The sequence below is a fragment of the Nipponia nippon genome, unplaced genomic scaffold (genome assembly GCF_047370975.1).
Source record: "Nipponia nippon isolate SJK-2023a ecotype South Korea unplaced genomic scaffold, ASM4737097v1 scaffold_1, whole genome shotgun sequence".
NCBI lineage: Eukaryota > Metazoa > Chordata > Aves > Pelecaniformes > Threskiornithidae > Nipponia > Nipponia nippon.
The window spans coordinates 46,446,146-46,473,322 of NW_028262290.1; the positions used below are offsets into that span (position 1 = coordinate 46,446,146).

The 27,177-nt window shown below is 41.4% G+C and overlaps 1 protein-coding gene across 4 annotated transcripts in view; it reads right to left on the reverse strand.

Moving 5' to 3' along the window:
- The window catches only part of MAPRE2 (microtubule associated protein RP/EB family member 2), a 100,945-nt gene that overhangs the window by 29,082 nt on the left and 44,686 nt on the right, over nt 1-27,177 (reverse strand). For 3 of the 4 annotated variants that reach the window (XM_087753846.1, XM_087753833.1, XM_087753839.1), the window contains one exon: nt 9,151-9,278. The exons of the other annotated variant lie outside the window; for it this stretch is intronic. In XM_087753846.1, the coding sequence (XP_087609972.1) occupies nt 9,151-9,271 (121 nt within the window). In that variant the 5' untranslated portion in view covers nt 9,272-9,278. The remainder of the gene's footprint in view (nt 1-9,150; nt 9,279-27,177) is intronic. 4 annotated transcript variants of the gene reach the window in all.

Genomic DNA, 27,177 nt, shown 5'->3' on the forward strand with positions numbered 1-27,177 from the left:
AGCCCTACTTAAGTCACGCAAGATTGCAATGCCTTTACCTCACAGCCACAACATATAGACATGTGGTCTTCTGCATACTGGACAGCACTTTAGGTCTATTCAATTTGCTGTACAACTGATGCTTCAATGTGGGTGCACGGGAAAGGAATATTTTTAACAGAACATGAAGAAAATGGCAGTAGAGATAATGACATCATGGCTTGTGACAGACCTCTTGCATAATTTACATGAACAAAAGGATTTTTATGCCATTATATTTTATTCAAGATTTTAAAATTTCCTTACATTTTCTGCAAAAAACATCCTGAACACCAACACCCCCCCACACACACAAATCTACACACAGGAGTTGAAAACATACTACCTGTCCAGAATGGCTCTCAATAAATATGTCTCTATGACGAAAAAACTTCTACATGCATGAAAACATGCACATACACACACACAAACAAATAATTTTAAAACCACTCAAATGAAAGATGAAAACTACAGCTGGTAGCACTGCAGAAGAGGAATCAATGTTAAAAACCTCTTATCCTGCATTAGCTACCAAGCGATTTAGAATCACTGGCTGCAAGTCCTTTTGTGTTTTGACCTAGAACATCGACGCAGCCCTTACAGAAGATATTCACAGGCCAGACTCCAAAAGCAACCCACAAACACGGCTGTGCTGGATTACACCCCCAGCAGCCGCTACTTCTGGCCCCGTTAGCGAGCAGAAAGAGCCCAGCAGCATTTCAAAGTTCGCAGGTGTTTGCTGGGCTCCCCACACCGGGCTCAGGGCAGAGCAGGCAGCAAACGCCAGCCAGGGGACTGCACTCGCGGGGCTGGGCAGGCAGGCAGCTGCCAGAGGAGGGGAAGGGATGCTGGGGCAGAATTAAGACACAAAAGAACAAAGCAAGAATTGAAAAGGTGGTTGTTTAAAGCTATTACAATTGAAGAGTTGTGCCACATGCAGCGGTAAAGCTAGAAGCTTCTACCCAATCTATAAAATCACATTTTCACAGCGTTTTCAGAGTTGTAGATAATCTTTTGCTAGTCCCCCTTGCAGTAAACAATGCTGAAGTCATTCTAGCTTTTGCCCTATACTTTTCTTTCCCGGATTCTACGTTTCCCTCCCAGACCGTCCATACTGACTTACAGTTCTCTCTGAAGCATATGCACCCTGCATCGTTACAGATTTTCAGTTTTCCTCCTCTTCCATCTGGAGGCTGGTGAATCCAAAAAAGCGAACAAGTATTTTCTTGATAATCAAAGATACTTCTGACTATTTAAAGGACAAGCAAATTAAAGGAGATAACAATGAAAACAAGAGAATCCTGTTTTCCTGCAAGCTTTTACTGCTTGGTAAACCTCCAGGATTTCAGCTGGAGAGCAGGATTGGATCCTCAGTATTTTTGGCATTTATGTTTATGTATTTGTAAAGGAAAACAAAAATATTATTTGCAAACCGACTTCTTTAAATATACTATATTTAGTACTTAGTATACTAATAAAGTATCTAGTAGAAATACTATAAGCTCAGGTATGCCCAGGTTAATATTTGTCCCCTATGGGAGGAGTCGGGTCAATCCTTCACATCAAATGTCAGAAGACTCTGTCCCTCCCATTCATCCCTGCAGCGCGTGGGAGCAAGATCCCAGAAAGCCACATCAAACCACACCAGCCAACATGGGAACACAAAGGGCCTGTGAAAAGACAAGGTCTGTCGGGGGGGGGGGGGGGGGGGCCTGCTTTATTTTAATTCTGATGTCCAAACCACAGCAAAAGGAGCTAAGTGCTACGCTAGAAATATGCTACAAAGGCTTAGTAAGAATTTTGTTCTAAAATGGCATGCAATTCGAGTTTAAAACTTTTAACCAGGCCTCAGCGTGATTTTCACACACTCGTTTTTGAAAAATCCCATTTGGGAAAAAGGCTGACCGTACTTTTCTCTGTAATTAGAATTTTTTGTTTGTTTGTTTGCTTTAAGGAAACATTTTTCACATAATCTAAAAACATATATCCAGTCACATTCGATACAAATTCCTTCAAATTACTCATTCCCTCCAAAGCTACAGCAACCTGACCACGCATTTGGAAAATACAGGATGATTTGTATGCATATTAGTCATCAGCACTTCAGTTCACTAGAGCCATGGCTGGTTGCTAACACTGATGGGAAACTGCACACACCCGGTATTTCTGTTGCTGGGAGGACAACAACAAAAAGAGGCAGTAACTTGCAAGGAGCATGCGTGACCTAATAGTTTTGATAAGAAAGGGGGGAAAAAAACCACAAAGGCCAGCAATCATTGTTTACAGTATAGCAGCACTCGAGGCTTGCCTTTATTTCAGGCTTCCTAAAATTGCTTCCGTGGAGTGATGTTAAGATAGGTTTTTGACTTAGGTCCCGTAGTATAGATTTTTATTTAGATTTCAAATACAGGTGTTCTGTTATGCCACTCAAGGTTTTTTTTTAAACTGGGCATGTCTGTGACCATAAAGTTGTGTTACATATAGCCACATGCTTAAGAAATAGCACAATTCATGTGTCACTCATCCGTGACATCATGTTGAGCACTCCATTGGAGACTACAGTCTTCAAATTCCTATTTGCAATTCCAGCAATATATGACCTAGGATATAGGTCAAAACAAACAAACCACCAAAAACAAAGAAAAAAACCGGTTTAAGATGTTTCAGCCCATTTCCTGGTGAATGTTTAAGCCCACATCAATTTACTGCCTGCTTAGTTGTAGAGAAGCAAGCATTCATGGGGGTGGGCATCAATGAAGCCATTCTGGCCTGAGCTTCACCCTTCCCAGCAACAGTGTTGGGAGGGCACTTAACAAAAAATAAAATTGATGCAGATTAGAGTGCAGCCCTGCGCATAGTTGCATGAGCACAGCTGCCTAAATGAGGGCAGAGCGAGTGCCTGCATACAGATGGGAGCTTCTGAAAGCAACACTGCCGCCACATAAAACAGCCTACAGAATTATATACCTCTGACAACCTTACTGATGGTCACTGAGATACATGCGTCTAATTGACATCTGCTTCAGAAAATCCTGCTCCACACAGGTGGTGTATTTGTATGACGTAATCCAGAATATCCACTGATCATTTTACATAATACACGTTGGAGGGAGGTTTCCCGTGTTAACTTGTATTCTCTTTTTCTTAAATATGTAAATTGTTAAGCTGCTCATAAATTATGCATAGCAGAGTTTTTAATACTTAATTTTTAGCAATAATTTATTTTGGAATTCATTAATTTTTAAACTGGAAGACCAGAACAATTTCAAAAAACACAGTTCCCATTTAACTTAAAATAGCTGCGTAACTCATCATGCCTAAAAAAAAGTAGCACGCAAAATCTAACAAGCTCTTTCAAAAGAGGGGAGATCAAGCAACTGACTGCAAGTGAGTGCTATGAGTAATTAAATAATAATTTTAAAAGTAAAAACCTTGTTTAAGTTCTGTTCCTCCTGAATTCTTAATGAATGACATTTAAAAAAAAAAATATTATTGGCTGAAAATCTCATGATACTGCTTTGCAGGCTTCCTCAGAAAGTTTTGGCAATGATCTTAAATCCAATCATTAGCATCCATTGTATCCCTCTAATCCTAAACATCATATGGAAGACATTAGAGAGTCATTGACACTAACCATCCTCTGTGTTGCATGACCTCAGGACAACATGCCAGTTCCTTGAAACATGGCTTGGTTACAGAGTGCAAATGGGATCAAGCCGTGTTTTAATCATGTTTCCAAGTTGCTCTAGAGACCCAGCCTTTGCAAGGCTGCAAACTGGAAAAAAACCAAAACCACCAATGTTGAAACATGCTTCAGCTTTGCAGGCACTAGCACACCGGGTTGTACAGAAATCATGCTGGCACCAAATGCTCCAAAAGGGTCCTATAATGCAGATTTTAGTAATACACACGTAGGAAGCTATGGGTTAATATAGGCACTGAGGAAAATACACCTTCTGAGACATGAAAAAACAAATCCTCTGCAGCTAAGCACCCTGTTTGCATGTATACATACACAAATGACACGCAGAAGAAAAAGCCCTTCTCACTACCTCTCTGTCTGGCCAGTACCTTTCTTCTCCAGTCACCTCAGCCCTGCTCAGAAAGATCTTTGCTACGTGCAGGAGAGAAGAGCCCGCTCTCACGGAGGGCTGCTGGGGAGGCAGCGTGTGCCTGTCACGCCGCTCCCTGCTGCTGCTGATGGGCCTGATGCTGGGTGGTGCCGGAGGCGCGACGGCCGCCTTGCAAACAAACACTGCCAGGCCTAGTGGTGATCAGCCCCACGGCGCACAGCCCCAGCGCGCGGTCCCTGGAAGCAGGACACCTCGGACACCCTCCACAAGCCAGGAGCGACCCTCCTCCCGGCACAGCGCCGGTCACAAGGGACCACAGCCCGCAGAGGCTTTGATGGAGCTCTCCCCCAAATCCCGAGCCGGAGAGGCAATACAAAGTCAAACAAAGAACATCATCTGCCCTATCCTTACACTGCCTGCCTTCCTCAGAGATCAGGGCGGTGGAGTACCAACAAAATGTATGTATAAAGGGACTATATATTTTCACAGGAGAAACGCCAACTGAGATTCGGTACTAGCTACAGCAGTCACCACATGAAAAATTCCCTGTGGCAACACCCAGGGCATCTGCAGAGAAAGCATCACAGTCTAAAATTTGAAAATGCCAAACCACATGCTCTCTTTATAATACGGTCATTTATTAAAAGCAAGGGAAGAAAAAAAACCCACACACCCTACATTTAATCCTTGATCCTTGCATACAAATCCTGAAAGACAAAAGGTCTGTATGCACTGGAGGCCAGACGATTTGCAAGTTTATAATTCTACTGAGAATTTTCAAATGCAGGAGGGGGGAAAAAAGATTCTGTATCTTTTAACCTCAAAGGATCTCACACAAGTACAGCTAAGCCAGAAATTATACCTCACTTCAGGCTGCATTTTCCTTTCTATATCCTTTCTATATACATTTACCATTTCTAGCTTCCTTGTTCATAATTTATACAGCCTGTACACTTTGTGTTGTTTCTTTTTAATTCATATGCAAGCCCTCTATAGTCTCCTGCCTGACTCTTATTTTGAATATACTCTCATGTAGCAGCCACTCATGAAAAGCCCTGTAACATGTTCACTTGGTATTCCCTATAGATGAAAAACAGCCTTAGTAAAGAAAATTCAGTTAAGCTGTTTAGTCAGAATTCTTTTTAAGAAGCCACTGTGTATTCATTACAAAAATAGCATGACTCTTAAGAAACAACTAGCATCATAATTCATTTAAACTCCTATTCCCCAAGCCTATGGGTGTTGCACATGGGATTGTACTACATTAAATCCACTCAGTTCTTCTCTATTACTTTTCATTCATGTATCACATTAAATGCTCTCAAGTCTAATGCCCATCTAAAGGCAATGCACTATGCCTTCAATTAAAACCCCGGATTATACATTTCATATTCAAGTTAACAACCTCGCAGGAAGTCAAACCCGGAGACCAAAAACTGATAAAATGACACTCACCTAAAGTGAGGAGAATTGTATTGCTTTGAGATGCTCAGAGAGATTTTCTCTCTTGAGTTGTCAAAACTAAATTACCAGAGGAGCTGCAGACTAAATTTAGACTCTCCAGGGCTGTATCCATCCATAACCTGGCCTTTTTGGCACATCACTACCACAGCAGGCATTCAGAAAGCTCAGGGGACACTGTACTTTGCTCGGCCTACTTAGCAGAGACAAAAACACATCTAAGACTCCCAAAGAATACAAATACTTTATGACTAAGCCAGCCTCCTCCTTTGCTGCTCCTCATCCTAGCAGCTCTGTTCCTGTAACCGCCAATTGGGGAATAGGCTGGTATTGCTACAGCATGTGTATTACCAAAGCTACTTCTCCACAGCAATGAGAAAAAGGAGGTCTGATTGCTTTTTCTGTCTTTATTATGAACTGCCATGTTAAGCTTTAGGTGTGCTCTGAATAAAGACTTTATTAAAGGCAGAATGTTACATTATTCCTTCTTGCTTAAGCTCAGAGTGTCCAAAATTATTGCTAGGTTGGCTGCACAACGTGGGCACCCGTGAGGGCTCACAGCTAGGTACTGAACACAAGCATATGTCACATCTAGGTAGCCCATGCCTCATAAAAGTAGTGCCTTCAAGCTTTTCATTCAGACTTAGCATCCCCCCGCTTCCCTCCCCTGCTTTTTTTGGCCTTGCATTTAGCTTTTTCTGGCCTTTCGATTGCTCCTTATTAACAAAAATGAACAAGAACTGAATAGTCATATGACAGCATGACAAATCTTAATGCTTTTTTCTTAAAAAGAAGAAAGTGTCCATACAATTTTACAGTACGTTACAAAAATTCATTTACAGTGGCTCTGCAGCTCCCTGTTAATGCTGTGAAATGCTTCATAGTTATAAAGAGTTTCCCACATATTCCTTCTCTTTAAGTCCTGGAGAAATGTTTATATTTTATGGAAACTAACATTAAGCTGCATGAAAGCTGCCAATGCTTCAAGGAACATATCAGCCAAAGGAACGCCAGAATGAATGAGTTAGATTAGGCATTCTCAAACTATGGTCCATATCATGCTTGCTGGTGCTCTGCCTGTTAGTTGGGGCTGGTCATTTGTGCTGCTGTTCCGCTAGCTTCCATCCTGTAAACTACACTAGAAGTACACTAAATAAACTATATGTACATTAAATAAGTGACTTGGAGTTTACATGGTAAACTATATTAAATACAGAAAGATTCCCAAAGCTTCTTGTCCATCTGTCTTCAATCCCTACACATGTGTGTCTTGCACGTGAGAAATGGACGATGCAGTCTCAAATGGAAAGGACCTAGTCTGTAAGACTACTGTGCTGTAGTGTCTGCAATAATCTAGCAGAATTTAGACTCATCAGTTCAGAGAGTAAAGTCCTCCAGACCACAGGAAGGACTGTGCTAGAATGCTTCTTCAGATAAGAAACTATCAAAGCCCCTTTTGGGATTGTAATGAACGTTAACGCAAAAATAAGAATGTGTAAGTATCAAGTTTGACTGTCGAACCAAATGGGGAAATTCAAGTTTAGAGTTTTGACTTGTTAAGATATGAATGTAAAGGCATCAGGTAACAATAGCAATCAATACAATCCAGGAAGTTCTAAAGGAAGAAAAGATTTAATTTTATACGAGACAGAGTAAGAGCTCTAATGAGACGACCCTTTTTCAATTTTTCCCTTGTGGTGCGTCCCAAAATCCTCACTGGAGGTCACAGAAGAAGTTGTATAAGAAGCTGTGTAATGAAGTGGGACAGTGGGTTTGTGACAATTACCACGCTTTTCTCCTGCCTGCCCCACACAGATGAAGTCTCTCCAATCTGATCTTCGTAAATGTCTTTAACTCATTGTATTCTGCATAATCAAAATTTTCTTAGACCACCTCTCCCCTATTTTGGGAAAGGATTTGGGGTTTTTTTTTGTCTTTGTTTCTTTTTGTAAGCCCACACACATTTAACTTGATGGAGAATTCACTTCAAAAGCTTCCTTTCAACTATTTATGAGCATATAAATAGCTATGCAGGAACAAGGCAATAACTTGTCTAGTATGCTTCCTGTTTCAAACAATGGCAAATGTTGGGTATTTTGGAATGAAAATGCCCATTTTCTTGTATCTTTCTATCTCCTTGTAAGTGTGTGTGCGTGTGTATATCTATCTATATATATAGATAGATAGATACACACACCTATCTATATGCGTGCCTGTGTGTATCTATATATATCTATCCATATATAGCTACACCCATATTTACACACATGTGCACACACATCCCCATGGGAATATTTTCTTTATGTATAATTCACCAAAAGAAAATACTTAGGCTAATTTCCGGACATGTAAATATAACATCAGCTAAATATAACATTTCAATTTCAAGTTTAATAACTGTTAATTATTTCCCATGTTCCATGTCTTTCATTATTTATTTCTATCAGTTACTTACAAGCACTTTAACCTGCACTTTTTCAGCCTCAATTTTATAGTCATTGTGCAAGCCTGCAAGCATGCAAGACTGCTTCTGCAGCTGAGATTTGTTTTTTAAATTTTGAAGAGCAGGCTATGAGGCTATCATCCTCAAAGGACTTTCTCTACCTTTCAGGGAACATCTCTGAGACAGAAAATTTGCCCAGAATGGTAGGTAAATTCAAATATATGAATACAAGACCGCATTTATGCATTTCAGCTGGACCAGTAAATAGCTGAAATGTGGTAATGTGGTTTCAGTTCTGTGTACTTAGAGCATTGTCTTCATAAGTAGGATGTTCCCAACATGTCAGTTGTCTGGAAGTAGGCGATCTAAGTTAGATCTCCTCCAACACAAACATCTTCAAATTTAAAAATCACAGTAGGAAATCAGAAAGAATCGCTCCCCAGGGACATCTGTATTCTCAGTGAAACATCAGCCTTTGTGTCATTTCTAGTCACCATCTAGTTACAGACCCCGTTGTTTAACACGTATCTTGTAGTTACCACTCTGATTAACCAAAATGCCCCAAGTATTCAAACCTTTACCCTTTTTTACTTACAAGAGTTCAATTACATTTAAAGAGAAACAGGCAGATTTTCTTGACAAACTTCTAAAGCCCTCACAGCAGCTAAAAGCTCATTTCCTCAGATCCATGTTTTTCTTCACAGTCACACTTGTGCTCTTTTCCTGCAAACGTCAGCAGGGATTTGAGGACCCTCACCAGGAAGGAAAAGGTGCTGGAGAATTTTATTCACCCAGGGTGTTGGTTCTCTATTTATCTCTATGTCCACTCTCCATTTGAAAAGATACCACCCTGGTAGCTTTAAAACACAAAAGCTTATGACTGTATTCTTTTCTTGCTTAGTCAACCTTTTTATTATGTCTATGTATCTTCTGCTACATTCGTCCCATTCACCTCTGCATTTGTTATGCTTTCTCAAGGCACCTTATCTTTCCATGATTAACATGAATGCAAAAATGCTTCCTTTGCACATACATTAGTCTCTCTTCTCAGAGTAACTGTTTTATGTCAAAGTTAAAAGCTATCTATTTTCAACAAATCAGACTTTTAAAGTTGTTTTAAAATAAACATTTGTAGAGCATACCGCTCTTTCTTACCTGAACAGAGTTGTTCGACTTTTGTGTAGTTTAAAGCTAATATATCATTAACCCATGCAATGATGTCATGTCTGCTCATAGTCTCTTGGGTTATAGAGGTAGAGTACACGTTGACCGCCATTCCCCAACTAGGAAAAAAAAGATAAAAAAATATTTTTGACATTTTGATAATTGTTTTCTGGATACAATGAATTTATACTTCTTGTTCAAAAAAAGAAGGAAAAGCTGCATCACTGCACAACCTTCTCTATTGAGAAAGGAGGCTTAATTTTTATTCTTTGATGGTACATGACCTCCTCAATGTCCTCTTGCAATCTATGAACATATTTCTATAGCTGTCATTGTGAACTTAAAGAACATACAAACCTCCAGCATTCTGCTTAATGTTAATGAGGTAGGGAAAAAAAAAAAAAAAGAATCAGACATAGCCTAAAGATACACAGACAGGATCAGAGACCTGGGATTTTGTCACATAGTGCTGCACAAACATAGTGATCTGACATCAGTTTTTTACCACTGCAGGATGATCAGACTGCCTAACCCAGTATTTAATTTTCAGACAAATTCTAGGAGATGTAGCTGTTCTACTTACTCAAATACTGATTTCTTACTGGGACAGAGGCCTTTTTGATCATTAATTCAGTTCCTAACAGTCACAGAGTGAATACCAGATAATATTTTTTTATCAATTTACCAATCTCTATCCTGAAAGTAACCGAGACTTGCACTCCCAACTGCCTGGTTGGAAAGCTGCGGCGGAGCCCGATTCCTCTAAATCATTAGGAACACTTCTTCTCAGCTTAAACCCATTTGTTCTCCTGCCAACATTATCCTCCAGCTCTAATGGCTTTTTCTTTCCCAGAACTGATTTCATAATGCGTTAGGGACAGCACTCAAGAGTCTGTCCCAGTGCCCAGGTAGGCTAGATTAAACACATCAGTCCTCTCAGTCTCTTATAAAGTCAGACCTTCACTTACTGGTCATGCCAGCAGTCCTCCCTGAACACAGCCAAACAGTTTCAGACTGTGTTCAGATAACGTTTCACCAAAATGGCACTCTGTGCTGAAAATGTTCATAGCCACAGAATCTTAAATAGATCCTCCTAGTTAGCTAAGGTCCTTTCCTTAGGAAGGTCTAATTCATAGTAGCTTTTATCATCAGTCTCCAAGTACATAGACTGGATCTGTATACTATTCAATTTTATTCCCTGTTACTCTACCCTAGTCACATCTTTCTGTTGCAAGATATTGCCAAGAGAAAAGACGAGCACATTCAAGTTTATCTCATCAACAGTTTCAAAGAGCAGTCTCAAGATCATTCATGAAAAGAGTAAATAATGTTCCCAAGACAAAGTCCCCTAGTAACAATATGAGTACGAGGTGTCTCAGAAATGATCAAATAGTCAAAGTTGCGCTATTATTCTTGGAAAGAAAGGGTTTGGTGGGGACTGCACACCTCTGTCTCTAGTGCTAGCTACAAGGTGTCACTAAACTGGCTAGCTTTGGTGCCAGTCCTGCAACCTCAGCCTTGGACCTCAACCTTCTCCCTCAGTGAAAGGGAGCAGGATCTCCTCTGCGGGATCCGAGGTCTGCATGGACAATTCTGCAGAGAACACAAAGACTGCAGGTTAACTCCATCCATTTTTCAGGTGTGCTGGAGCAACCCAGATAAAAAGTGTAAAAAAACCCAGCAGCATTGAAACTTGACACAGTGACATAGAAGTGTGTAAGTACGTGCAGCAGGGAATGTATTTAAAATACAAGATGATGAAGTGCACAATATAGGTCACCTTCTACGAAACAAATTTCACAAACACAGATGAGCTTTCAAATTGTCCCCATCTACTGACATTAAGATCCAAAACATAAAATTCCCAAATTTGCCTGATGAGAAGGAAAAAAATTTAAAAACAAGAAAAGACAGACCAGGAAGGGAAAGTAGGCTCAAAAAAATCAGGCTGCTACCGCCAGCAATTCATTCAGAACCAAGCTGCCCCTCTACCCACTTCTGCCTGGGCACCTCCAAAGTACAGAAGAAATCAGCCTGTCCTCACCCTGTGCAGTTCTTCCTGCAGGCTCCCAAACAGCACAGCTAATTGTATGAACATAGCACTATATTCACTGTAACAGTTCGCAAAGGTCATTCTCTTGGCACACACTTAAGTGCTTGGATTGAACTGAGCGCTAGGAACAAAGTTTTAGAAATAGGGAGTGCCCTTTTACTCTTGAAACCACACCATAATGGCTAACATGAAAGCTTAGCTTCAACATCAGGATGGAAGGGACTGAGCACAGCACAAAGGCAAACAGCACCTTTGTTACTAATGGCATATGAAGCTTAAACTGTCATTGTTAGCATGGTTTTTACTTTATTATTCCTAGACTTTTTATATAGATAAGAAACTAACAGAAAGATACTACTGTCACTACTAAACTAACATGTTCAGTATTGTTTGTAAAGATCAGTTCAAGTAACAGCTTAATAGTGACTTTAATATTCACTTAAGATTCAGAATAGTGAGTTTAATATTAAACCAAGACATCGATATGGAACAGTCTACTCACTTCTAAAGAAGCTAAAGATATTTAGACGCTAACATTTGAAATAGAGCTACTCTGATTTGCAATTGCCACACCTTCATCCAAATTTTAATTGTCCTCTCGAGACCAGGCAGAACCCAGAACAACCATTAGCTACCAGTAGTGAAAGCAGCAAGTCTGCTGTTAAAAAGATCAAGAAAATCCACATGCAGGAAGGAAGCAGAAATTCCTTCATCATCCTCTTCCAAAAGCAACCGCAAAGACAAATACCTATCCTTCTGCAAGTGACAGGAGAGCAAACAACCTCCTTTGCTGCAGTGCATGGGATGGAGAATTCTACTTCAGGAAACAGTGAGTAAATGAATAACCTTGAGTTTTACAATGATACCCTGAAGGATATCTGTAATATAACCTACTCTGTGTCTACAAATGAATTATGGCCTATGGGTCAAATGAAAGTTCAGGCTATTTGTTAGAGACAATAGCTTCACATTTGTACACACAGACAAGCATGAGGATGTATCAATACAATTTTAAACAAATATATGCAAAATGAATCAGAATTTCTGTTAAAAAATCAACAACATGCCATTGCCATTTATTCCCAGTGACTTGTTAACATATGTCTGAATCTTCCACAGCCTCTTCTCTTGAAAGAGTTCACCATGTCTTTGCATCTCTTGAAAGAGTTCCCCATGTCTTGGCTTCTTCTGTCCCCCACCCTCCTCATGGTTACGTTTTAAATAAACTCAGCTGGGAAAGGTTTCCTTTACAGTAAGCATGTTCTAATTTGGTGCTCAGATACACACATATCCTGTTTGCCACACAGACAGACCTTGAAAAACAAAGCAAAACCAACAACAACAAAAAAAAACAACAAAAAAGAGAAGAAAAAAGAACAGCCAGGCATAGGTAGCGGAGCTGCCATGCTCGGTGATAGACAAGAACCCCTGTGCTCAACATCCACAGCTGGGCCCGGGTTTTCTTCAGGACTCAGTTCTCCATGTGGCGAACTGCTTTGAAAAATGCGATCCAGATTCAAAACACATATTAATAAACATCTGTAAGGCAACGCAAGAGAACAGCTGGACAGGTGAAGACTTACAGGCTAATGGCCAAGTTGCTAGTGACTTACTTGTATGTCCCAATACACTACTTCTTCCCAATAACATTATTTTCGTTTTCGACTTGTTAGGCTTTGCCTTGTTTAGGCTGAAGGCTCTCAAGCATAAGGCTGCAATGAGGCTTATACAATCAGCACCTACCTCACTGAGATCTTTAAGCTTCCACCTTTCACAGAGATGCCTGGAGATTCTACAGCAACTAAAAGCAGATTGAAGATAGCACATCACATCCCCCACTTCAGAGCATGCAGGTGGAGGTTAAAAACCTCTGGCTGTTATGGTACTGCCTAACCACAAAGGCCTCTGCCTTGTTTTACTTATAAGAAACTGAAATTCAAATCCCCAGTAAATATGAACAAGCCATAAGAGAGTCTTCTCACATTAGTCCAGGCCATTTCAGAAAAACACTTCACACATGCATGGCTAAGCAACACGGACCTCAGTTCAGAGGATTAGATAGGTGCTGAAAATCATGTACATGCTTAAGCAGTTTCCCCAATCAGAAATATACAGGCTCAGCCTGTCCGAAGGTAAACATTACTCCCAAAGGAGTATTAATTTTTTAAGGCATTACATGCAGCACTGAACGTTCAGCTATTAGGCATTTTCCACTGCTCTTGGTACAGAAAACTGCAGCTGTTACAAGGTGTTATCCAGCTGTGCTCAAGGACAGTTTTCCAAGTGGCATATTTATTTTTCCGGGGAGAAACTAACAGTTGTTGACAGCAGAAGCTGTATTACGCCAAACCAGTAATCATGGCAAGACTGGAAGGATCACAGCAATGAATCTGTCTGCAGCGTAAAAACTCATCACACATGCCATCACCTCTGAACCTGCCAGGCCTTCCCGTTTTGTACAATTAGGCACAGTATGATGTTCTGTTTTTAAACGCAGTAGAAAGCCTGTGCGGCAATACAAAGAGGAGCCTTCTGGAAACTGGCACCTGATAGCATCAGGATAGATACTGCCAGTGAAACAAAGGATCTTACACCAAAAATTACTGAAGTGGAAGATACAGCAGAAAGGCTAAGATGTAGCTGAATGAGACTGCAGTAGCTCCTGTTGGAAAGGCTTTCTAGATGAAAGCTACTGCAAGACAAAAATCGCTGAAGGAAGAAACCTGCCAGCCTCAGTGACCACATCCCTGTAAAAGGAAAATTCATCCTTTCATATCATGCTGAAATGGCAGCTGATTTGCAGGCGGACCTTGCCTGCTTCTTTAATATTCACTGCATACACCCTTAGCCATAGCCATTAGACACCAGTAATGCTCGAGGCTGTCTTTACCAAAACGAGTCCTGAGGACAGAAAAATAACACAAAAAGGTCCAGCACAGTTCTGACAACGCTGCTCTTAGTCTCCCTTTTAACTTTGCTGTACTCCCACAGCAAGTTCAATGGCCGTGGCCAGAGCCCTCACGTCAGAGCACTGCAACTGAAGCGATATTTGCAGCAAGCAATATAAAGGCTCTATCTAGTCGGAAGCTCAAACAGTTCAAGATTAATCACAATGAAGTATTGCCATGGAAAAAAGAAGAAAAGGAGAAAAGAATCCTCTGGCTGTAATACTGGGAGAAATCCACACCTTTTAAAATGCCAAATTTCAATCTCTTGTGCACTGTTCTCATGTTACTAAAGGGCCTTGAAATGTTAAAAATCTTTTATTATCCATGCATCTCAGTCACTTCTGAATGCCATTTTAGCTTCACAACATGGATCTGACTTGAAGACCTAAGATGATTTGCAAAGCACGCTAACAGAGTCTAGACAAGACTGAGGCAATCCATGTACAGTTTGATTGACTGAGGCAATCCACGTACAGTTTGATTGCTTGGATGTTGCAGGATTACCATTTAACACAGCAAACAGCATATTTTCTATTGTTCTCATTGCAGTTCCCTGTTTAAATGCAAGTGAGGTTAGAGTACTAGAGATTTACTTTGATTGGATTAGGACACGTTTTAAGTTTTGTTCTTTTAAATTAGAGGCTGCCTGCCAATGCTGGGATGTTCTGACCTACATAAATGTTTACGATGGGTCTCAAAAACTGGTTTAGACCCAAATCTGAGTTACTCTTACAAAAAGACTGGTGGTAATTCTGTTTTGTGGTACATATGGCTTCAGAAAAATCAAAAAAACCCCAAAACATTATCAGTGAGGCAGAAAAATACTGATTCTTTTCCAGACATTCAGTTCCCCCAAATCTGAAAAGCACAATCAAAAGTATTCAAACAATATACACAGTTTGAGCCAAAACCTCTGAGATGGCCCAATAACTAGCAATGCATTACACTGTCTACTGCATACTTTTTACAAAATGGTTTTAAGTTTATTCACTAACCAGTTTTGAAATTAGGAGAGGTCCCTGAAATCGGAAGAACCATTACAAATTCCAAGAAAATGATTTAGTGCTTGGAATATTTTAGGGCACCTGAGGAGGACAAGCAACATTTACTGACTCGAATGAATTTGATTTTTTTGATTTGCCAGTCATATTTGCATAGCATAGGTAAGATTTTTTTTATGTCTCCGACTACCTTCTCATTCCTTCCTTCCTCCTGCTGCCACTGAAACTGTATGGCAATGTAATACATAACGTCATGTCTCCACAATACTAACACTTTTTTTTTTTTCCTTCAGGGTTCACCTTTGCCTCCAAAAGTAGAACGCAATATTAACACTTAACTACATGATATCTTAATTGCAGCTGAAAGCATTTCGAGATCCTGAAAGGCTCCTTATCAATTTCTATGAGTAGATGAATCTCAACTAAAAAATACATTCTTGACAAAGGGTAGAGGTTCAAGAAAGGCAGACATCAACAGCTTACACAAAATGGAAGCAATTCAGACTCTTTGGCCGCCACCATTTCTGCAACGGTGTGCTCACTCTGGCTGGTTAGGAGTGAACCACAGTAGTGCCCAGCACCCTCAAACCACCCCTTAGTCAAACAAAGCAATAGCAGTGCTTGGTGCTGAACAGGCACTCGTTAACGTGGGGAAAGGATGCACAAATTTCAGTATAAAATGAATGTTACTACAAATTAAGAAGGCATTTTATTAATGGAGAACCACAAAAACCTTTGAAGTGGGCTGAATGAGAGGAACATAAGTGTGGCAAGGCTGCAATGTTAAAAAAATAAACTGCTTTTACTTAGAGTTATTACCCTCCCACCCCCAAGGCTTTCAACTCCAAGATATTAAGCTGGAATTGCTGCTCTGATGCCCTGAGGGAAGGCATTCAACCTGTAAAATTTTCACAATACACTGGCAACTAGTCTACTTTCACAACAGACAAAGGGATTGTGAGGGGAAAAAAAAAAAAGGTTGATTCAGAGAAAAATAATTCTGACTTATGTTATATAGTAAACCCAAGTCAATCAGAAACACCTACATTTTAGAAAACAGAAAAGAATTCATGACCATTTTGTAACTAGAAAACCTTGAAAAAGCTGATGAATAAACCAACATCTAATCTTCTGTGAAACAAAGTCTCAATTCACCAAGACAAACATGGGAGCTTTAATCCTCCTTTTATTATTTTTTTTTCCTCTTATGGAAAGTAACAGATTACTAAGCATACATGCAGACATCGCTAAAGGATTTGTACGAGGTTAAAAATGTGCCGTAAAGCAAGGTAACAGCAGTGCTGAGTACACTCGTCATGGTGGAGAAAGGATGCCTTGAGAGGCAGCACATTTTAGCAAGCCTCAGTTCCTAGCCTGGGTTCTGCAAATAAGAGGGGAACCTCCTATCTTTTTGCTCCCACTAGATGATGGATGAGTAGTTGTATTTTCAGACAGTAGATTCCCAAGTGCTTTAGCAAACATAGATTTACTGGAAAATGAAGACAGCAGCTGAGGAGAGCTTGTCCCCAAAGCCACTGCCCCACCTGAGTGCAGGCATGAACTCCTAGGCAAAACGATGAGGATACACCCGCACACCTGAGCAGTCACCTGCATCTACACTAGGGAAACACCTGCCCCCGATTAGGAAGGGACAAAAATAATCAGAAACCCTGATTAAGAAAACCCAACGCTGCCGGGCACCCGAAGCACTATGTCAGAGGCATAACTCACCGGCGCAGCAGCCACGCCACAGCCCAGCAGCAGCTCTGGCAGGGCAGGCAGCCTGCTGCTCCCGACTCCTGCCATTTCCGCCTTTTAAGTCCAGAAAACGCTGTGGGCAGGCTTGGGAGTTTCAGTATGGACGAGATCCAACTAGCTAGAGTCAGATGAAGTCACCAAATGAATATAGTTTTGACCTATCCGGGGTTTTGCCGCCCCCTTCCTCCCCCCTGACATGTATACATTCAGAGGTGAAAGACTAAAGTAACACGCTGATTTACTCCAAGCATAATGTAATGGCAAATGAGATTTTGTAATACTATACAGCCCTCCTGACGGGGGGCCTGAGCAGCCTCCAAGCGCCTCACACCCCCCGCGCAGAGCCAGGCGAGCGAGGCAGTGACTCAGCAGGAGACGGGCACTGAGCATCCCCACGTTTCAGAGGAGGACGAGTCTGGGAAGAAGGGAAAACGGAAGGATTAAACATGGGGAAATGCAATGCCTTTCTCCTAACAAGTAGCTGCCATTTCCTACCGGGAGTTACTTACAGTACAGTTAATAAAGCCTGGTTGTCCAAGGCATGTGAAGTTAGCCCAGGGAGCACTCTCATGGGAAAGGTCTTGCACTAGCTGAAGAGGGAGTACAATACACCGTTTCTAGTCGCAAATGATGTAATATGATACAGAGAACAAGGACTTTGTCATGCATCAACTTTTCTCTCTTTTACATTAAAAACAAATGTAGATACATACTGATTTATGCATTGCAACATTTATTCTAACCTTAATATACACATATGTTAGAATCACAGAATATCCTGAGTTGGACGGGACCCATGAGGATCACCAAGCCTAACTCCCTGTTACCGCAGAGAGTAAAGCCCTTTGAAAGTGGCCTTCTAAGTAGGCACTTTGAAGGCACATGGTGTGACACCTGGGAAAGGACAAGAAACAGCACAGCGACCTCCTGTGCAACCAGTGCAACCATCCCAGGACCCGTGGGCAAAGGTGCCGGAGCACAGCCTGCACGACAGAGCTGCCAAGCTGCCAGGCAGGCAGCCAGCCTCGCTCCATCCCTGAACAAGTCATCATGGCAGGAAGGTGACGACACTGAGCAGGGGTATAAGACGACATTTATTTTAAGCCACCTTTACCCTGCAGTTGTAAACAAGCATGTGACAACAGATGAAGCAACAGGCAACCATGCTAGCTGCTTTCACTAGTGCATCACTCTCTAAAACATGGCTGTGTATTTTTGTAATGCAAAATATCAAGCTCTAATATGGTTGTCCAAGGTTCCCACTGCTACCATTTGGGGTTCAAAGGACAAGTGTCAGGCTTTCTGCTAGGTGTGCAGGGCACTGGGTGGGCAGGTTTCTAGGACCAAGCTCTCCAGCAGATGGCTGCGACCTGAACCATGTGCACATCCCCTGCCAGCACTGCCTCTGCAGACCACTGGGCCAACACGCTATGTAGCCTTCTACTAGGCTCTGCATTCAACGTCTCTTCCACTTCTCCCTCCGCTGCTGGCGAAAGCTAGACCAAAAATAATACAAAATCTCAAAGTTTTGACATTGCTGAGTTTGTTGAAATAGGCCCAAATAAATACCCCTGTCTTCGGCTTGTACAAACTCCCAACAGATCATTATTAATATTATAAAGATTTCAAGTGTTAACACTACCAGCCACAACACTTAATTTTGGGTTTGGATACTAAAGTAACTTGACCTCTTCCCTCATTCTCACGAGTTAATACTATAACAGACAAGGAGACACTCTGAAATTATTCTGGTGCTCAAGATATTATCAGTAAATGACTTGCACTTAAGAATTAATCCTACCAAGGACTATCTAGAATAGGGCTGAACTTCTAAGTGCAATTGCTTAACTGCTAAATTAATTTTGGAGCAACTAAAACTAGAATTCACTAATCCTTCACGGAGTAAATTGCCCTTTATGAACATGCTAGCTCAACCATCTGTGATTTATGTAATGTATTATTCTTGCTGTGTGCCAGTAACCACAAACTTATTTTACCATTGTTGCACTACCGAGGCAATTGCTGAGACTACCAGCATCAAGTAAAGCTTCCCCAAAATGGATTTTTTCAACCATGTTGGTCTTTGAAGGTCTGTGAAGCTGGCAGTTTCTTTTAGATTTTAGCTTTTAGCTTTTAAAATCTCCTGCCTATCTAAAGGGGGAAATCCCCAAAGCTTTGTTTTCCCAAATAATATTCTTTAGATGGTGCTTACTCCTTTGGTGCAACTGTGATTGTAAGAACAGAATTACTGGCAGTTACAACAGTCTTTATCTACGAGCCCCAGTAAAGCCTTGTACCTTAAGCTAAGAGAAGCATAGATGTTCCGTTTAATAGGATTTGGCCTCCTTTCATGGAATATCTTGAGGTCAATTCCTAAAGTTATTGCGTCCAGCTGGCAAACAGTGACATTACCAAGTTCAACTCCCACAATAAACAAGGCAAAAAAAAAATTATTGCTTGAATTACCTTTGACTACATATAAGTGCAGTTAAGAAGGTAATGACCTGTGCTGCAATGTGAATATTGAGTTTCTTCCACCCTCTCGATGTTGCTGTAGGTCATGTGACAAGACGGTTCTGTACCACTCCCTGTAAAAGCACGTCACACCAAGCACACATCTGACAGTTTAAGAGCTGTGCTTATAGTTAAACATTTTCTGCAGATCTAACTTATCAATAATGTTAACATTTTCTGCTTAAAAAAATACACAATTCATTAAAAGCAGAGGGAGTGATTTATCAGCTTTTAACTTCAAGACATAATCTTTAATTGCAACGTACATAATTAATTTTACAACATAGCAAAACTATCCCTTTGCTCTCCTGTGTGTCTATGACCTTTTGGTCATCCCTGGGTACTAAATTGCAGAAGTTGCTCCCAGTGATTTAGAGAATGCAGTATGAAGTAGTGAATACACTGCAGCAGCAGCAGCAGATATATAGCTTTTGCAAGAATTAAGCTAGAAACCAGTTGAAATTGATGCAGTCAAACTGAGACTGGATACACACGTTTTCCTTTTCCGTTTGAAACTTTTGACGATAGGATGATTTCACCTTGGTGGCAGTACTAAATTTGTTGCCATATGATATTCCTTTCACTTCTAAAGCGCCTGATTTCATGACTTTGTTTTGCGTGCTGCGTTTTGAACTCAAGAGCTGTTTATGCCTGTTAGAGTTACAGAATAGGATCATAAAGTGACTCAGGTAGGCGGGGAACTCCACAGATAATTGCTCCAACCTCCTGTTCACAGCAGAGCCAGCACGAGAAGGCTGCCGATGGTCCCATCTAGCTGAGTTTCGAGTCTCTCCAAGAACAGATTTTCCACAGCCTCTCTGGATAACCTCTTCCAGTGTTTGACTGCCCCCACTGTGAAAACTTTTCTCCCAATATCTAAAGCGATTTCTACTGTTGCAGCTGCTGACTGCCATTGCCTGTCATCCTCTCCCTCTGCACCTCAGAGAAGAACCTGGCTCCATCTTCTCTACACGCCCCTGCCATTAGACAGCTAAAGACTGCAATGAGATATTCCCCTCCCCTGAGCTCTCTCTTTTCCAGGCTGACCAAACCCAGCTCACGTGCTCCAGCCCCCTGACCATTCTGGTGGCCCTCCGCCCCACTCACTTCAGTATGTCACCATCTTTCTCAAATTGGAGAGGCCAAATTCGGACACAGTATGTGAGATGTGGTCTCAGAAGCACCAGAGGAGAATAAGCACTTCCCCGGAGCTGCTGGCTGCATGCCTGCTAATGCAGCCCAGCATGGGCTTGGCCTTCTTCCCTGCGAGAGCGCACTGCTGACTCATGTTCATCTTGTTCACCAGCACCACCAGGTCCATATTGTATAGCACTTCAGGAACGATTAGAGAGGGGGTGCCTAAGGTGGTAGTGGAAAAAAACACCTCACCGTATTAAAAATAGAGTTGCTTAAGGGACAAGGCAGTTCTACACCATCCCCGTTGCTGTGAAACTCATTTCACACTTGGGAACGGCAGATTAAAAATGTACATTGGAGAGCCAAACTTCTGCAGGCAGAAATATATATTAAAGGAAAAAAAAGAAAATACTCCTTATGCCTCCTTGAGTCTGACAACTAGCAGAACACGAATGTGTTGACTGAAAACAGTGTTTTCAGATCCTGATTCAGAATCTGCATCTTGCATAACTTTGAAACGTTAGTACAGGATGGACCCCAAGCAATAATTCAGTAAAATATAATTAATGCCATTCTGCATAACAAGGTTTCCAACAGAATGGCTATTTACATGTGAATGCTGTCCTTTTAGGAAAATGTATCCCTTCTATTCAACCAATTATCATTTCACTGCCTCCATGTTCTCAGCACTCTTACACACCATAGTCTTTCTGTATACGAAAGCTCCCGTGGGACTTTCCTATCACTGGGTTACGTACTTCACTTCCATACAAACAATTACTCACAGATTCTATAGTTATTTTAATAAGCTATGATTTGTATAACACTGAATCCATAAATAAAGCAAATGCATATTCTACTTCAAATATTTCAGTGCTTCCTATTCATAATATTACTGGACTAGCTCCACACAGATTAACCTTAAGAAGCGAAGCATAACAACCATGTAAAATTTGCCTAAAATGAATTTTCATTCCCCCAAAATTGTTTAATACATATTGCCAGCAAGCCCTTCCGAGCATCAACACTACATTCCAGAGTGACAGGAATTTGCATTCATGTGCATCTCTGAATAATTACAGCTGCTTGGGTAGGAAATCTGTACGGTACTAAGGAACCCTGCTGTAGGGGGGACATTCACTTCAGTTACTCCTAAAAGATAAAACTGAAGTCCACGGATCTCGCTAACTAGCTCTCGGGGTTCCAAATTGCCAAGAAACATAATATTGAAAATTAAACCTCTGAAACAATACACACAACCATATGGAAAAATGGGACACACAGCATTGCTTTACACTATACCATTAGAGCAAAATAAGCTATTCCTTTACTCTGTCAACGGCCACACTGGAGAAGAAGGGTCCATTTTACACAGAAGAAATCCCAAACTCCAAACTGAGAGTTTTTCAGTTTGCATAGCTTGTTTAAATATTGTTCCAGACCACTCTAAGTTTCTGTTTAAATTCACACGAGCTCACATCAATATTTCTGTCCTTGCCCCGCCACCCATGCAGGACCCAGATTCACAGGCTCCATCTTCCACCACCTCACCCACAGTTCAAACCCCTTCCCTCCCCCAGTCAACACGAGTGAGCAACGCAAGGCGGCCGTATGCCAAGGCCAGAAGATCAAGACCACCACCTGCATGGCATATTCCTCTCCAGGCAGAATGATTTGGCACAGTTGCAGGATTTCCTACGGAAGCTACGTCCTTACGTCTCGACTCACTGATGAATGTTTACATTTCCTGTTTGGATAGCATAGCAAAAAAAAAAAAAGATTTAACAGAAAAGCACCCTTCACTAAGCATGGTGCTCTACGGGAAACAAGAAATCATTCCAGAGTGCTTAAGCTGAGCCATGTAATGGGTGTGCTTTCAGTATACAGAGCCTTCTCTATCAAATATTTAATAACTTAGTATACCACCAGAAAACTGGACAAACTTCTGTCAAAATACCACAGGCAAGATTTTAATTTTGAATTAAATATGTGATAGCATTAAGACAACAGAATCACGTTAAAAAGAAAAAAGACACCGCTTTTCAAACCCCAACAGTAAAATGCAGTAAACTTTCATAGCTGATATTCCCCTTCCCCTCCCACCTAATTATAATGAAAAAATATGAAGAAGATGCTTTATTGGTGAGTCAGGCAGCAGAGATCTGAGCAAGATCCAAACAGCTACGCAGCGCTCAGCTAACGCCATCCACAGAAGAAAGACGGATGTTTTCCATTTACATTCCCTAGCACTGATACGGGAAGCAAGCGATCGGTGCCGCTAGCTGGAGGCCAGGATTCAGGGAGCGAGGAGGACGCAAGTACCCGAACGCTGTCCCGGTGCAGCGCGAGTCTTGCTGCCGCCGCCACCACGCTTACGCCGCGCTATGGCCTTCGTGCCATCCCGCTCGGCGGTTTGCGTGATTGAGAACAGATGTGGCGAGACCACTCGTTTTCAATTATCAAACAAAGGCTGAAAGTTGCATCTCCAAAATGAAAAGCTGGCACACGATTTATCTTCTTCCTTACCAAGCCTTTGCTATAATTAGCTTTGGGCATGAGGAAGGAGAAGACTGTCAAATTAAACTAGCCTCCCCCCACAAACCCCAAAGCCAAAACCTCTGAAGATATTTTTAAAAAGTCACTCATTCAAATGCCAAGGCTTGAAATGTAGACCTACTACATTTATTTTTTCTTACTGCCTCCCAAAACAAGTTTTATATCTCAAAAAGCTAGAACAGGTATGTCACCTGGGAGAACATTCCTGGGGTCCAGCCTGCCTGTCATGAGGTAGCTGCATCTCCCTCAAACTAGCCATTTGTGCAGCAAAGGAAAAACTCAAAGAAATAGCTTTAATCAGGCTCTCTTGGTCCACAGCCCCACCTCCAAATCACCTTTCTTTCACAACGCAGCATATTTTTCAGTGCCTGTTTTCCAGGGAGGCTAGATCGAAGAAACTAGGCAGAAGCCAAAATGTCTGTTTCTAAAAGTGACAGCATCAGGTTCAGTTCTCGCACATCCTAAACTCACTCCTTTTTTTTGTTACCATGCCAGAAACACAGTGCTGTTGCTATGCAGCTCAACAAGGTAGTTTAAAAAAAAAACACATCACGCCTCAAAAACCAGAATGCAGCCTCCCACCAACAGGATGTTTCCAAAGCCCACGGAGGCTGGGTGCAAATTAGGTGTACGCAGACCTTTTTGGCGAGAGCACTTGGGTGCAAGCTGAGAAGATGCTGCTGTCTGAAAGTTACTTTCATTTCCTTACACAGACTGGGTTGTCGGTGGAGTGTTGTTTTCTTTTTTCCCCCCCTCCATAAAGCTCCTTCTCTCTTGGCCCCTGATTTTAACAAATACCCTCAACTCCCATGACACTGTGAAGATATTTCCTTCAAGGAAGATCTAAATATAGGCCAAGAGAGGTAGCCCAATAATGCAGGCACAGACTATCTAGGCTTCAAACTACCGATACAGTATTGAGCAGTCATCCTTATAACCCTCTGAGACATTTACATGCACTCACATGTGATTCCCAGTTATCCTCAAACAGTTTCACCCTGTACTTTTGGAGAGATGGACCTGCCCAGCAGAAAATACTCAACCAAAACAGCTCTCCCTAGGCAGAGTACCCCCTAATCAGTAAACAGGATTAAAGAAGAGCAGCAGCGGCAGGAAGCCAGCTTTACGAAAGTGAAAGAAGATAAAATAGAGGGTACCTATGCTCACAGGAACCAAGGAAAGATTTCTGCATGGTACCCCTTATGCTGGCTAGTAGCCGCTGGCTGTAAGCCACCAGGATGGTCTTCTCTTGCATAGCTAGTAACTATCTTGTTGCAATCCAGATGCTTGACAGACAAGGGGGTTATCACAAACACCGCTTTTAGAAAAGCTCGAACCAAATTTATGGGGTGTGATTTATGGTTTGTTTTTTCGTTTTTTGTTTGTTTGTTTGTTTGTTTTTAAACAAGCACTATTGCCTTTCTCCTGCTTCCAGTGAAATCTAGGGCAAAATTCTCATGATCTGCAATAGGAGCAGTTAGGCCAAGAGCAAATGCCTCTGGAAATAATGTTTCAGTTACTAATATATTTAGTAGCATTTGCTTTGACTAGCATTTACAGTTTCAGAGGATGAAGACAGTCGCACCCGTCTGTACTATGAAGTGAGATGACAACTCATTGCTTTTACTCTGTGTCTTCTTCCCCGTTCTCAGCAAGAAAAGTTTGGGCCTTAATCTATTAATTTTAACAACACAAACGATCTTTTCTACTTCAGCAGAACTACCTGCTTACTACATTCAATGGAACCTAATTTTAGAGCAAAAAACGCCTTCTGCAGAGTACGGCGAAGCCGTAAGTCTCCCTTTGTACCCTGAGTAAAGCTGCACACATGTGGAAGGCACAGAGTCGCCCGAGACAGGGGCAGGGACGCGTCCTGCCGAGGGAAGGATGCTCTCTGCCGCGCGGGGCCAGCCTCTGTCCAGCAATTCGTCGGGAGTTGGGAAGGCAAAGACCAAACCAGACTTTGCTATAACTTAAACCTCGACTTTCAGTGTGGAAGTTACCAGATCCCACTGCAGTAAACTAAGACGGCCAGACACACTCTGTAACACCCCACAGTTTATTTCAGCAGCGGGTGAGGAAATCACCGCTTCCGTCCAGCTTTCATTATTATGCACTGCACCGCTGCACATCAGCAGCTTAATTATTTCTAAAAGGAAGGTGACACTTAGGAAAACCAAATATTTAAAACAGATACCATTAGAAAGGTACATACTCATAGATAGGAAAGGATTTTTTGTTTTGTTTTGTCTCTCCCTTTTGTCTCAGAAGGGTTGTTTTTTTTGTCTTTTAGCTTAGTGATTTGAAGAAAAATGATTAGGAAATTAGCCCCCCCTCCCCCCCGCCCCTTCGTGAAAGTTCTGGGTATAAAACTAAATATAGCCAGTGTATGAAGGACCAGAAAACCATTTGTCTAGCAGCATACAGATAACCCAAAAGTTAGGTGTGGTATCCTGCTAAGGAGGGTACAACAGTTTGTCCCTTTTAGACGGGAGTTGTTTATGCTAGGTATGCCATTCAAACCTGGAAATATTCAAACTCTTTGTACAGCTAGCTTTTAAAAACAGGATGAGCTGAACAACCACACAAGAGCACTGCAGACATGCCCTGCTTAAAAAAATTCTCCACACAGCTGTTGATTTGGTTTCTCATTGAATTTTTTCAGTCGTCTTTGAACATTCAAGTAAAACTATAATTAAATGTAATGCCGTTCTCAGAAACGAGCCCAAATCTATTTTGGCCAACAAAATGACACCTCAGTTCCAACCAAATTTTGAAGTCAGTCTCCTGATCCGGAGCACCTGAAACAGCATTTTACTAGAGAAATACAGATTGATTACAGCTATTTACTCCAAAAGGTAACATCTCCCTGTGACTACATTTTATGCCAAAGTGCCTGGTTTCCATTTATGAGCTAAGTAAAGCTGGATGAGAAACTTAACACCTCGGGCCTGTATGTCCCAGTCTGCAAAATATAATATGTCCTTTGGAAGACTTGGCAAAACTATTTGTGGCTTTGCATACAGAGCACATGGTTGGGACTCATGTGGTATAGGTTCAGTTCCCTGCTGCGTCCTCAACGTGGTGGATAACTCAGGGCAACTCCTTTCGTGTCAGCTTCCTCGCCTGCAAAAGGGTATAAACTTCACCTCTTTAAATCTGCTTCGGGAGCTGGATATCAAATCTTTGGTAGGAGCTGGAATTTGAAACAGTAAAGTTTTTTTGGGTTTTTTTGTTTGGTTGGTTGGTTGGGTTTTTTTAGGTCTGAGAACATCTAAACAAGAACATCTAAACCGGTAAACACAAATTTATTCTGATCAACAAACACTAATTTTTATGAAACACAGCATGTTAAAAGTAAAAGTGAGAAAACATTTCTGATATTAGAGGAGAGATAAGTGAAAGGCAAGCACTGAACCCCTATATATATGGTAGGCGCAGTTTAACTTAAGAGCAAAGCTACAGTATGCAGAAGTGTATTGCAAGCAAAGTACGTATTTCTAGATCTGTACAACTGCTGATCTGATGTCATGCTTCAGGCTGTGTTTAATGACATATTTATTCCATATTTCTAGATGCAGATGGAACAAACCAGCCCGACAATCAAAGGCATAGCAACTTGATGTGTCATATGGTGAAGTTGTACAGGCTGCTCCATAAGTCTGCTTCAAAGTCAGCATGGCACCGACAGTCCAGCATGGCGGTAGGCATACTACTGATGGTATTAATCTGTTATATTTAGTGACCTTCTGCTTCAGCTCAAACTTAGCAAGGACCAAACTAGCCTAGCTATTAAATATTTTTATGGAAGTTAAAAGCACATTGTATTCCAGTATCAAGGAGAAGTTTCACCAGTTTTCACATTTTCTTTAAGGTTTCTTTCTGTTATGGTTGACATTTACTTCACAAAGTACTTAAAGCTACAGATTAAAACAAAGCATTCTCCCCACTGGAGAAAGGAGGAAATCACCAGATTTGGATGCCATGACTCTCTAGATCAGGGTAGGCTTCAACAAGCAAAAGAGAACCTAAATAGGATTCCCCAGAGGAG